The sequence below is a fragment of the Mastomys coucha genome, unplaced genomic scaffold (genome assembly GCF_008632895.1).
Source record: "Mastomys coucha isolate ucsf_1 unplaced genomic scaffold, UCSF_Mcou_1 pScaffold21, whole genome shotgun sequence".
Lineage (NCBI taxonomy): Eukaryota > Metazoa > Chordata > Mammalia > Rodentia > Muridae > Mastomys > Mastomys coucha.
Window position 1 is genome coordinate 2016001 of NW_022196904.1, and position 13129 is coordinate 2029129.

General features: G+C 48.0%; 2 protein-coding genes across 5 annotated transcripts in view; both read right to left on the reverse strand.

The window, feature by feature from the left end:
- Shisa7 (shisa family member 7) overlaps positions 1 to 7785 on the reverse strand; it is a 19999-nt gene extending 12214 nt beyond the window's left edge. For 2 of the 3 annotated variants that reach the window (XM_031385174.1, XM_031385172.1), the window contains exon 1: positions 7496 to 7782. The gene's annotated coding sequence lies outside the window, so the exon portion shown is untranslated. Of the gene's footprint in view, positions 1 to 7495 lie in introns of all 3 variants that reach the window. The other variant, XM_031385173.1, reaches the window with a different exon arrangement.
- A 57-nt stretch (positions 7786 to 7842) lies between these two features.
- Positions 7843 to 13129, reverse strand: part of LOC116101569 (isochorismatase domain-containing protein 2B) — a 21407-nt gene continuing 16120 nt past the window's right edge. For both annotated transcript variants that reach the window (XM_031385180.1, XM_031385179.1), the window contains exon 6: positions 7843 to 8249. In XM_031385180.1, the coding sequence (XP_031241040.1) occupies positions 8154 to 8249 (96 nt within the window). In that variant the 3' untranslated portion in view covers positions 7843 to 8153. The remainder of the gene's footprint in view (positions 8250 to 13129) is intronic.

The window sequence follows — 13129 nt, forward strand, 5'->3', positions numbered from 1 at the left end:
GGAGAGGAGAGGAGAGAGAATGAAAATTAGTTGAGAGCTCAGCCACAAAACTCGTGCCCTGCTCTCAACATAGGTGCAGGGATACTGATACTGACGTGAGGAATCATTAAACATTTTTGTCCTATATACCTGTAGAACAGCTGACTGACATGCAGGTGATGCCTGTGTGTGACAACCTAAGATACCTCCTGGTACTGCTTAAAAAACAAAAACAAAACAAAACAAATAACGACAACAAAACAAACCAGGCATGTGACACGTGCCTGTAATCCTAGCACTCTAAAGGCAGAGGCAGGAGGATTGTGTCAAGTTTGAGGCCAACTTGAGGTACATAAATGAGTTCCAGGACAGCCAAAGATACATAGGGAGACAAACAAACAAACGGAGGAAAGTTCTCTTGGTGGTGGGCATGCAATATTGTTAAGAACTACTGGCTTACAGCTATTTGGTTTCAATTCTCCAAAGATGCCCTACCTCTTTCGTACAGATGCACATGTTCACGCTCATGCATGCACGAGCGCGCGCGCGCGCACACACACACACACACACACACACACACACACACACACACAAGCCCATATACAAGTGTCACTGCTGTTCACAGTTTTGGAAGAAACATATTTGATGTGGGGGTGATGAGATGAGAAATGGGACTGGGTAGGTGGGTCAGAAGGGCAGACTTTCTAGCTGTCTCCATGGCAACTGTCCAGGCAGGTCAGGAACAGGCCAGTGTGGGCCGGAGAAGATATGGGGGTGGAAAGACAGCCTGGCAGGGGCCCGGGAGAGCCCCCTTCCCCCACTGGGCAGGATAAGCAGTTCAGAGCTGGGGCCAGCAAGCAGAGGTGGACTCTGGGTGTTTCCTCTCAGAGGCTCTCCCTCTTCTCAAAGGGCATCTTGACAAAGCCCAGGGAGACAGCTCTCCAGAGGCTTGTAGCAAAGGCTGTGCCCAGTGCATAGGACAGGGACTCCTGGAAACAACTTTTTGGGTGTCAGGAACATCAAGAATACAGCCTTGAATTAGTCCAAAGATTCCTGTGGGTCTGGGGTGGACCTTCCAGGGAGAGGAGGGAGGTGCTAGACAAAAATGGCACATGTGCTTCAAACTGCTGAGGAGAAACATTGAGTAGTGACAGTCATGGGGACCTAACACAGCAGAGGAGGAAGGAGGGGGCTGGGATGTATTCAAGTAAACATTGTTAGGTGATTTTTATGATTCGTTCTGTCCACTGTGCACACGTGTGTGTATTGTGTGTGTGTGTGTGTGTGTGTGTGTGTGTGTGTGAGAGAGAGAGAGAGAGAGAGAGAGAGAGAGAGAGAGAGAGAGAGAGAGAGAGAGAGAGAGAGAGAAAGAGAGAGACATTGCCAAGCAAAGTGCTTGAAAGCTGAGGTAGGGAGATAGCTTTTGGGTGCTGGGGTTTCCCAAGATTTGGCTCCACCTCTTATAACATGGAGTCTCAACTTATTTTTTTAAACAAAGCAAATAGAGTCTCACTCTGTAATCCTGTAGCTGGTCTGTAACTTATTATGTAGCCCAGGTTAGCCTCAAATGGATGATTGATTGAATCTCCTGCTTCAGCTTCCCGAGCGTTGGTGTTACAGGTATATGGATTCGCCCTCTCTTTCTCTCTCTTCCTCCTTTCTCCCCTTCCTCCTATTCCCCTCTCTCTTCCTCTGCTCTCTTCTTTACTTTTTGCTTGGTTTTATTGTAATAAAGTCCATTGAACCGCTGAACCATTGAACGCTGGCCCCAAATTCACTTTGTGACTAAAGCCGATATTGAACTCTGTCCTTCTGTCTCTACCTCCTGAGTGTCCGTCCACACCTTTCGGGCCTAGGTTAGAGCCCTCCCAGAAATCCAGCCCAGGGTATTTCAGTGCTTACCGGGAGCCTGAACATTGTATGTTTTAAGGGTGCCTTGGGAATGGGCTTAGCTCACATGAAGACTTCCATGACTCCTAAAAACATTAAAGTCAGATATGGTAGCATAGGTTTGTTAGCCTTGTCTGCTTGAGATGCTGAGGCAGGAAGATCACAGGCTCAAGGCCCACCCAAGTCTATAGTGAGTTTAAGGCCAGCCCAGTCAGCTTAGCAAGAAAGACCCCGACTCACAAAGAGAGCCAGGCATGTAGCTCAGTGGGAGAGCATTTGCACGGCATGCTTGGAGCTGAGGGTTTAATCCCCAGTACCACACACAAATTAATTGTTACCATAGGAACCAGCAATTCCACTCCTTTGTGTTTACCTCCAAAAATCTAAATACAAATGACCACAAAAATGCACGCACAAAAGTCCACAGTATCTCTATACATATTAGATTAAAAGGAGGAAACGATGCAGATGTTGGTAAACAGATGAACAGGTAAACAAATGTGGTACATCCATACAGAGGCTATTACTCAGCCTTGAGGGGGGAGTCCCACTGATACTCTGCATGCTACAACATAGGTGAATCTTAAGGACGTTGTTCTAAGAGGAAGAAGCCAGACATAAAACATTATACAGTATATCATCTCACTTATGTGAAAGACCCACAGTGGTCAAACCCACACAGATAGAAATCCTATTTATTACTTATATCTTGTAGCTGGGAGGAAGAACACAGAAGTGATGGATCCATACATAGAGGGCTTCGTTTCGAAGTAAGGAGAATGTTCTGGAATTAGAGAAGGCAAGGTGGCTCAGTGGCTAAGGATGCTTGCTCTATTGGATTCCCCGGGTTCCAGATGGTAGATGGTGAAAAAATGATTCTCCAAGTTGTCTTCTCATTTTTGTATGTGAACTAAGACACACACACACACACACACACACAAACACACACACACACACACACACACACACACACACACACAAATGTAGCAGAATTTTAGCAGAGCCATTGCATTTTCCATGAATCCCAGGGTGATGGCACCTAGGCTTTGAAGTAACCTTTTGTAAACAGTCAGTGGTTGTTATCCAAGAGTTGTTTCTTTGAAGGATTCTCAGAGCCTCGCACAACTTAGTCCAGAGATATACCTGGCAAACCAGGAAGTCTCTTATGGCTGAGACTAGCTTAGGTCATGGTTCCTTCAGACAGCACCTAGATAAGTGAAAGGTTTTGGCATGCACAAACTGACTTGCTAAAGGTGCCCTTTGTGTAACAAGAAAGAGGTTCTGCCAAGTGGTGCAGGCTTTGGCCCTTGAAAAGCTGACCCCTTTGCAGCTAAGAAGCCCAAATTCATCCCGCCCCATCTCTCTTTCTTTGATCAATCATCCTGAGTAACACACACACACACACACACACACACACACACACACACACACGTATTTAAAATAAAAGAATGTTCTGGAACTAGATAGAGATCATCACAAAACATAGGGAAGATGGCATTAAAATAGCTAAAGGTAAATTTTATCTGTGTTTTACCAGAATTTTTAAAATTTTATTTTTGAGACATTGACTCATTATCTGAAACTGTGGCTGGCCTGGAACTTATTCTGTAGTTCAAATTGGCTTGAGCTCACAGAGATCTGCCTGCCTCTGCGTCCTAAGAGCTGGGATTAAAGGCATGGGCCACCAAATCCAATCATGCTTTACAAGTCTTTTTAAAATGGTGAAAGGCACAGTGGCTCCCACTTCACATCCTAGCACTTGGGAGGCAGAGGCAGGAGGGGCCAAAGTTTAGAGTCATTCTTAGCTACATAGCAAGTGCAAGCTTAATCCTGGTTACATGAGACCCTGTCTTTAACACAAAACAAAACAAAACAGCAAACAAAAATGGGTGGATGACATTAGCAGCTTCCCTGCTCAGACCATGTCTTGGCTTCTTGACTCACTTAAGCCAATCTTTGCTCTACCTGGAATGCCTTGGAGTACCATTTCTTTCCTTTTCCTCTAGGTCAATGTTTTTCAACCTTCCTAATGCCGTGACACTTTAAAAACTTCCTCAAAGCCAGGCAGTGGTGGCACATGCCTTTAATCTCAGCACTTAGGAGACAGAGGCAGGCAGATTTCTGAGTTGGAGGCCAGCCTGGTCTACAGAGTGAGTTCCAGGACAGCCAGGGCTACAAAGAGAAACCCTGTCTTGAAAAACCAAAGGAAAAAAAAAAGTTCCTCATGGGGGGTGGTAACCCATCCCCCAACAGTAAAATTATTTCTTTTGCTATTTTTTTTTAAAAAAAGATGTATATATGTATATATGTATGTATGTATGTCTGAAGGCCAGAAGAGGCATCAGATCTCATTATAAATGGTTGTGAGCCATCATGTGGTTGCTGGGAATTGAACTCAGAAGAGCAGCCAGTGCTCTTAACCCCTGAGCCATCTTTCCAGTCTTTCTTCTTATCTGTAATGTTGTAAACGTGTCTGTGCTTTCCAATGGTCTTAGGTGACCCACAAAGGGCTTGAGACCCACAGGTTGAGAACCAGTGCTCTAGACCTTTCTGGGGTCATGCCATGTCCAAGAACTCTCTCCTTTCCTTCCCTTAGCAATTGCCGCTGTCTTGTTTGGCAGATCTCAGCTTAACAGTCCTCAGCCCCTTCTTTCAGCACCACTCTCCTATTACCTTGGCAAGCCACAAAGCAGCTTCTGACCTGTTGGGATTCCCTGCCCTGCTAGATTTCTTCTAAAGCTCTTGTGTGTTTGTCACAGGAGGCACACACTGCCTTGCTTGCTGTGCGCCTTTCAATGCTTAGACTAGAACTAGAATGTCCGTGGAGGTGGATGATTTGAGCTACATCTTTGCTGCCTCTCCACAGCGCTCAGATCCAGTGCGTGATGCATGTAAATGCTCAGGAAAAGCTTTACATATTGGAAAATGCTGAAGCAAGTGTGAGAGGTGGATATTCATATCCCCCAATCCTCAAGTGAGAACAAAATTCTAAAGGGGTCCTATTGCCCCACAGTGACCAGACTTAGGCTAGGCTGTGAACCTAGCCTAGATGGCTTTCTCCGCCACACACAGACAAGGGAGGTGAGACACCTAGAGACCCAGCTTTTCTGAGGATAGCAGACACAGCCATATAGATCCCTTCATACATCCCTTTGAGTACTGACATGTACAATGGGAATCTGGCTGGAAGAATGAAGCCATCTGTGCTGATGGGGCGGAAGGCAGCTGTCTCCCTTACTCAAAGGCTGTGAGTTGACAGAGGACAACCAGATGCAGCAGGCAGTGCAGACGCTGGAGACAAGGGGACCGGCTCTCCCTTTCTCTCACACAAGACTGCTCATACTCACAACAGCACTGATACTTGACACAGACCACAGGGCAGCTATGCTGCAGTCCCAAAGCGAGGACACTCAGTGTCAGCCTGGTGATGCGCCTATACATACACCCTTCAAGAGCATATGTGTGAGCGCGTATGTGCGCACATACATAGATCACTCTACGCGGATATATAAACATTTGTATATATTTTAACTATCAGTGTTCAAGGCTCATATGTTAAGGCACACCAGAAACATTACATCTCTCTACCAGCTCCCTGCACTGGGCTGGCGGGCAGGCAAGCGACCACCCTCATCCTAGCTCTGTCATGCAGCCCTATAGGTGCAAGCACACTCTGGCCCAGCTGCGCAGAATCTGCAACTGGCTTTCGAGAACTCCTGCCCCGCCCCCCTCCCCGCCCCATCTCCTACTCCGCCCCAGCCCTACACCGCCCCCGACCTCTAGTTCTCACTCACAAGGCAACGTCCTCCTCCACAGCCAGAGGGGGTGGGTGGGAAAGGAGGCCCAAAACCCTGGTTCTTCCTTCGGTTGCACCTTGCTTGGTTCTCAAATCTAGCTCAGGACTTGAATGACACAAGGTGCTACAGAGAAAAGGAGCCAGACTCGGAATGGGAAGCCCCCAACAAGTCCTATCCCATCTCTGCCAGCTGGGGGTGGAGAATGCAGGCTAGGATTTCAGAATTGGGCTGGGCTGGGTGGATCGGAGTGCCTCCCGAGGGTCCTTGAAGAGAACAGCAGCAGGTGGGGGAAGGCGTGGTGAGGGTGCCTGAGAACTGAGAAAGGGACAGAGGAACTGGATCCAGGAAGAGGGGAACGCAGACGCAATGAGGAAGGCAGAGATAGTCAGCCAGGGAAGAGACAGAAACCCACAGAAGGTGGTACCGGAAGGACGGGTAGTGATGCAAAGTAGACAGAGACAGAGACACAGAAAGAGAGAGTGGGAGACCCAGAGAGAGAAACAGAGGCCCTAGGATTGGGAGGGGGAAGTAAAAGAGAGTGAGAGAAGTGAGATCTAGAGATGGGGAGGGCACAACCAAATAAAGGACCCTAGTCTCTAAAATGGCCCGAATGGGGTCTGCAGGTGGCGGCTGCGGAGGTGGTGGTGGTGGTGGTGGTGGCGCAGATCAGGGAAGGGGGTAGGAACATGTGGAAAGGGTTCTAGGAATCTCGGGGATTAGAAAGTCGGTTTGATTTGGTAGGAATGCGGAAAGCAGGCAAGATTGGGGACCTGTAGAAGAAGGGAGAGGAGAGGAGTGGGTCTTGGCTACTGTGGCGCTGGGAAAGAGCCCCCAAATCCCTGCTAGGGATAGAGTGGATACCACATGCAGTGCTACTTTGTCTAGGCTGTCTGGGGTCCCTGCCTAGAGACTCTGTCCGTCCTCTTCTCAGGACCTCTGGCTACGTCCAACCGGTTGTCTTCTCTCTTTCTAACCCGGCTCTGCCGTCGGGTCCCTGTTTCTGTTCCTCTGCATCTCTGCGTCTGTCTAGGGCTCTGTCCGGATCTCTGTCTGGGCCCTCCATCCCCAACCTCCCCCGCCCGGATCTGTATCCTCCTTGTAATTTCCACACCCAGTTCATCTGTCAGGGGTTCTCTCAATCTCTGCATGTCTGTCCCGGGATTCTGTCCCTTTTAAGTGTCTCATTTTCATCACTGCACTGTTCCCCGCCCTTTGAGCCCCTCACTCTTGAGCAGAGTGGGTGGGGGGCGCTGCGGAGGGAGCTGTGTGTTCCCAGCGCAAAATAGACTCCCGTTGCCATGGCGACGCGAGCGCGGCCTCGAGACGCAGGCTTCGGGCTGGGTGTGCGGAGGGGACACCTGGATCCGGAACGCGGGGGCCGGGGCTCCGACGCCCGTGTCCCAAGGGGCTCCGGAGGATGGATGGGACTCCTAGGTCCCCGGGGAGGGTATACTGGGCTAGGTAACTGGTGGGAGGGGGCTGGGCTGCTAGGATCCGCGGCGGCGGTGGGTGAGTTTGATTGTCAATGGGGTTGGACTGGTCCTTGCATCTCTGGCGGACACGGGATGCCTTCAAAGGCCCCCAGGCTGAGGATGGAGTCTGCGAATCTAGGGTGAGGGTTTGACGCGGTGCAGGCGGAGGGGCGTCTGTAGAGTTTGAACACTCTGATCTCAAAGGGGCTGCAGAATTCTGCGTCTTGGGCGAGTAAGGACCACGGAGCAGTAACTGTCCATCCCATCCATTCACATATTTGTCCATTCCTCCCCATTCCTCTTTTTCCCGTGCCTCAGTTTACCCCTTCTCACCAGGTACGGATGCGCTCACCTCACTTTCCGGATGCGGGACCTTCAGGGAATCGGGGGTGGCAGCGTGGGGGCCAGTCAGGGTAGGCAGAGCGAGCGCGTGTCTGCCAGCCAGCGGGGCTGGGCGCGCGCGCGCTGATGGGGGTGGGGGCGGCAGGCTGCGTGGCGGGGACCCTGGCCGGCAGCTCTTTCTTGTGCAGATGCGCACCGGCCCCAGTGCAGATGTGGCCGCTGCCAGCCCTCGCCTGTGTCTCGCCGGCTTGGAGCTTGGAGAGGCGCCTCCCCCACCCCACTTGCAGGAGACCCCACTTTCTTCCTCCCACAGACCCCTGTAGCCCCCGTGATGCCCCCAAAACCCAATAATGGTTCGGTCCTCAGTCACATAAATGTTTATTCTCTAAGACCGGGTCCCAGTTGTGACATTCGTTCCCCCTCCTTTTCCCGCTTCGTGAAGTGGCCCGGGGCCCAGCCCCACCTCCACCTTTCTCTAAACCAATTCCCACCCAGCATCAAGGAGTTTCATTTGCATTTCCGGGGCCAGTTGCCCAATCGGAAGACATAACCACGCCTCTTCTCCCACGGGGGCGGTTCTCCTGGCGGACGGCACCACTCTTGGGATCCACGAATGAAGGAAAAGTCATCCATCAACGTCTGGGTGACAAGGAGGGTGGGTGCTTCCTTCAAGTCAGGGCCTGGAGTTGGGCAACAGGGAGTTTTTCTTGCCTTGGAGGAAGCCTAAGAGTCCGATGTCTGGGACTGGCTCTTTGAGGATCTTCTGAATCTGCAGGCAAAGGAGATGAGGAAGTGAAGAAGTCCTATCTCCATGATACAGAATCTGAGGAGCATCTCTTCATCTTGATCTCCCTTATTATTCTGACAGCATCACTTCTCCAGTCAACTACTTGTTTTTGCGTTTTTCCACGTGACCTCTCCCTCACACTTGCCTGTTTGAGCTGATCCCTGCCATCTTGGTCTGCTCTTGCCTTGGGATCACTAAGAGCAGATGTCTTTGCTTTGGGTTCTCTTGTCTACCGACATGTTCCCCCCTTCTTCACTAGTCTCATCTTTCCTGGGTCATTCCTTTATCTCTCAGCTCCCTCCTCCCCCCACAGACCCAATGAACCCATGAACTCTCAACGAATTTACACAACTCTCCGTGGAAAAGGAGTAATCAACCACATTACATTACTGGCAATCAAAGAGTCCAGCCAAGTTTATCTCCAGAAAATTATACCAAAAGAAAAAAAAAATGCGAATCCTTCATCTTCATTTCTCTTTCAGAAAACTATACCCAAAAAATGCAAATCCTGCATCTCCACTTCTCTTCTCCGGTTAAACCCCACCACTGTTTATTGGTTTCTCTTCTCTGTTCCAGGTCACCTAACGTAATCTTTTGATTATTCTGAGGTACCAATTTGATGGTGGCCAGCTCCTGTTCTCTTTCTTTCTCAATGAAGCATGGTTGAGGTTTATTAAAGATATTTTAATATAGAGTTTAGGAACAAAGAGAGGTGCTTTTTCTGTTGCTTGCAGCCCCTAAGTAGTCTCTGGAATTTCCTGGTAAGAAGAAGATAAACACCAAAGCATGGATATAGACTTCTCTAAAAGGGAGCTGACTCCTAACCTGTGCACTCAGGATCTGCAGCTGAGGAAAACACTCTCCCCACATGAGTTTTCTTTATTTTTTTGTTGATGTTGATTTGGTTGGGATAGAACCCAGAGCCTTGCCAAAGCTAGACAAGTACTCTGCAGTAGTTGTCTGCAGACTGCTGTGTGTGTGTGTGTGTATACATGTTTATGTGGGTATGTAGATGTAGATGTATGTGGGAGAGAAAGAGACAATGGTTGGGTTATTGTGAAACCCCAAATCTTTTCCTAAGACATGGCCCAGGGTCCCTCCTCCCCCTCCTCCCCAACCTGCCAGTATTGGCCACACTCAGCTACAATTATTGGACTAAGGGAAACTCAGCCCCAGGTCTTCGCCTCTGCTCCAGCCATCTCCTAGACAAGGAACTTCGGATTCCTGTCCTAATATTCAGAATTAGAATCATTTTGTTTGAATGTTCATAATATGAAATCAGGTGTCCTTTTCCCCCAATTGTTCTCCAATTGCTCTTCTTTTTTTGAGACAAGGTTTCTGTGGTGGTTTGAATAGGAACGGCTTTCACAGACTCATGTCTTTGGCATTACTAGGGGGTGTGGTCTTGTGGGAGGAAATATGTCACTGTTGGGGCAGGCTTGGAGGTCTCCTAAGCTCAAGCTACATCCAGTGTGACACAGTTTCCTGCTGCAGCCTGTAGATCACGATGTAGAACTCTCAGCTATCTCTCCAGCACTATGTCTGCTTGCAGGCTACCATGCTCCCTGCCATGACGATAATGAACTAAATCCCTGGACTACATAAGCCAGCCCCAATGAAATGGTTTCCTTTGTAAGAGTGTAGCTGTTCTTTGCTACTTTGTGGATTCTTCTTTTTCCCATCCTTTATCCCACCCAGTTCCACCTCCTAATTCTAGACAGAAGAGAAACAAGGATAGAGGGGAGAGAAGAATTAGGAAAATCCCTGAATCTAATTTCTTTCCTTTTGCTTCTTCTTGGACCATGGCTACTAAGAAACTACAATCAACCTCCTTAAATGACTAACAGTGATCCTGACCCTCAGGGCCCTAGCATTTATATACCCTCTGAAAAGTTCTCATAATTCCAAATGTCACACAAACTAACTGCAGCTGGCAAAACCAGGCCTCTGCTAGAGCATGAGGCAAATCATAGTCAGACACTGTGGACAATCCGAAGCAGCTCCATATTCCCACACCTGGGATTAAAAAAAACACGTATTTGTAATACTTCTGTGTTTTTAAAGAAACAAAAATTCCAAAGTTATCACTACATAAGACTTGCTGTGGTCATGGTGTTTCTCCAGAGCATGAAAACTCTAAGACAGTCTCTCCTTGAACTAGGGCCCCTCCTGTCTCCTCACTGCAACACCCAGCATTTATGTGGATTCTGGGGAACTAAACTCAAATCCTTATGCTGGTATAGAAAGCACTTTACCAACTGACCCATCTCCCTGAACCTTTCAGATTGGCTCTTCTTTTTTTTCAGACAGGGTTTTTCTGTATAAACCCCCTGGCTGTCTGGCTGCTCTGGAACTCACTTGTAGATTAGTCTGATCTTGAACTCACAGAGATCTACCTGTCTCTGCCTACCAAGTGCTGGGATTAAAGGTGTGCATCATGATGTGCAACCTTGGATTTGATTCTTAAGAAATAAATACTAAGCCAGGCAGTGGTGGCGCACGCCTTTGATCCCAGCACTTAGGAGGCAGAGGCAGTTGGATTTCTAAGTTCGAGGCCAGCCTGGTTTACAGAGTGGGTTCCAGGACAGCCAGGGCTATACAGAGAAAACCTGTCTCGAAAAACCAAAAGAAGGAAGGAAAGAAAGAAAGAAAGAGAAAGAAAGAAAGAAAGAAAGAAAGAAGGAAAAAGAAAGAAAGAAAGAAAGAAAGAAAGAAAGAAAGAAAGAAAGAAAGAAAGAAAGGCTATTTTTAAGGCTGGATGTAATGGTGCACCACTTTAATCCTAGCACTCAGGAGGCAGAGGCAGGTCCATCTCTGTGAACTGGAGACTAGCCTGGTCTACATAGTGAGTTCCAAGACACTCAGAACTACATAGAGAGACCCTATCTCAAAAAACAAACAAACAAACATTAATTAATTGAGGACTTCATACAATGTATTTTGATCATATTTGTGATGGTTTGTATATGCTCAGCCTAGGGAGTGATACTACTAGTAGGTGTGGTCTTGTTAGAGTAGGTGTGTTACTGTGAGTAAGGGCTTTGTCCTAGCTTCCTAGAAGCAGTATTCTGTTAGTAGCCTTCAGATAAAGGCATAGAACTCGAAAGCTCCTCTTGAACCATGCCTACCTGAATGCTGCCATGTTCCCACCTTGATGATAAGGGACTAAACCTCTGAACATGCAAGCCAGCTCCAATTAAATGTTCTTTATAAGAGTTGCCTTGGTCATGGTGTCTGTTCACACCAGTAAAAGCCTAACTAAGACAATATTCATCCCCAACTCCTCCCCTTAGCTCCTCCCAGTTAAACCCACCTCCCCATCCCTCTTCATGGTAGCTGTCTTTTTTATTTTTAATAACCAATTGATTCCAATATATGCTGCTCATATACTTTGGAGTGTGAGGCCACACCTTTTTTTTTTTTTTTTTTGGTTTTTCGAGACAGGGTTTCTCTGTATAGCCCTGGCCGTCCTGGAACTCACTCTGTAGACCAGGTTGGCCTCGAACTCAGAAATCTGGCTGCCTCTGCCGCCCAAGTGCTGGGATTAAAGGCATGCGCCGCCACCACCACCCGGTGAGGCCACACCCTTAAAGACAACTAGCTCTTTGCTTCCCAGAAGCTGTCAACTGTCCATAGGATTGGCTTTGTATCTCCATGCTGTGATGCAAACTCAGAGAGGGCTGGACATTATCCCTGTCCTGAGTGTACCACAAAGGCTGGCAGGACAGATGCTCAATAGAACTGTATGAAAGGAAGGGAAGGGAAGGGGGGAGGGAAGAGGGAAGGGAAGGGGGAAGGGAAGACGGAAGGAGGAAGGGAAGGGAAAGGAAGGGAAGGGAAGGGAAGAGAAGGAAGAGTAGGTGTGGCCTTATTGGAGTAGGTGTGTCATTGTGGGCATGGGCTTTAAGACCCTCATCCTAGCTGCCTGGAAGCCAATCTACTAGATGTCTTTGGAATAAGAGTTAGAACTCTCAGCTCCTCCAGCCCCGAGTCTGCCTGGACTCTGTAATATTCCCACCTTGATGACAGTGGACTAAACCTCTGAACCTGTAAGACAGCCCCAATTAAATGTTGTTATAAGAGTTGCCTTGGTCATGGTGTCTGTTCACAGCAGCAAAACCCTATCTAAGACAGAAGTTGGTACTGAGAGTGGGGTATTGCTGTGACAGGCCTATTTTGGGACTTTGGATTTGGAAAGCAGTGGAATGTTTTAAATGGGGCTTAGTGGGCCATCCTAGTAGGAATACAGAAGACATTGTTGCTGAGGGTGATTTGAGCTGTGGAAGCCTGGCTCTAGAGGTCTCAAAAGAGAAGAATTTCAGTGTGTGGCCTACAGACTGTTCTTGTGATATTTTGGTGAAGAATGTGGCTACTTTTTGTCCTTGTTTGAAGAGCCTACCTGAGGCTAAGGTAAAGAGGTTTATATTAATTGCATTGACAAAGGAAGTCTCAAAAAACCCAACAGAGACTTTGTTCTCTGGTTAAGTCTCATGAAGAGTGTTTTGAACAAGCATAGCAAGCTTACAAAGGAAAAATATGGAGGCTGAGTCAGGAGGATTATCAGGAGTTTGATGTCAGTTTGGGCTACGGATCAAGATCCTGGTTAAAAATAATAAAAGCCAGGCAGTGGTGGCATATGCCTTTAATCCCAGTTCTCTGAGTTCGAGGCCAGCCTGGTCTACAGAGTGAGTTTCAGGGTGCTAAGGGCTACACTGAGAAACCCTGTCTCAAAATACAAAACAAATCAACCAACCAAACTAAAACATAACAAAACAAAACAAAACAAAAAAAAGTAGAAAAGAAAGCCGGGCGGTGGTGGCGCACGCCTTTAATCCCAGCACTTGGGAGGCAGAGGCAGGTGG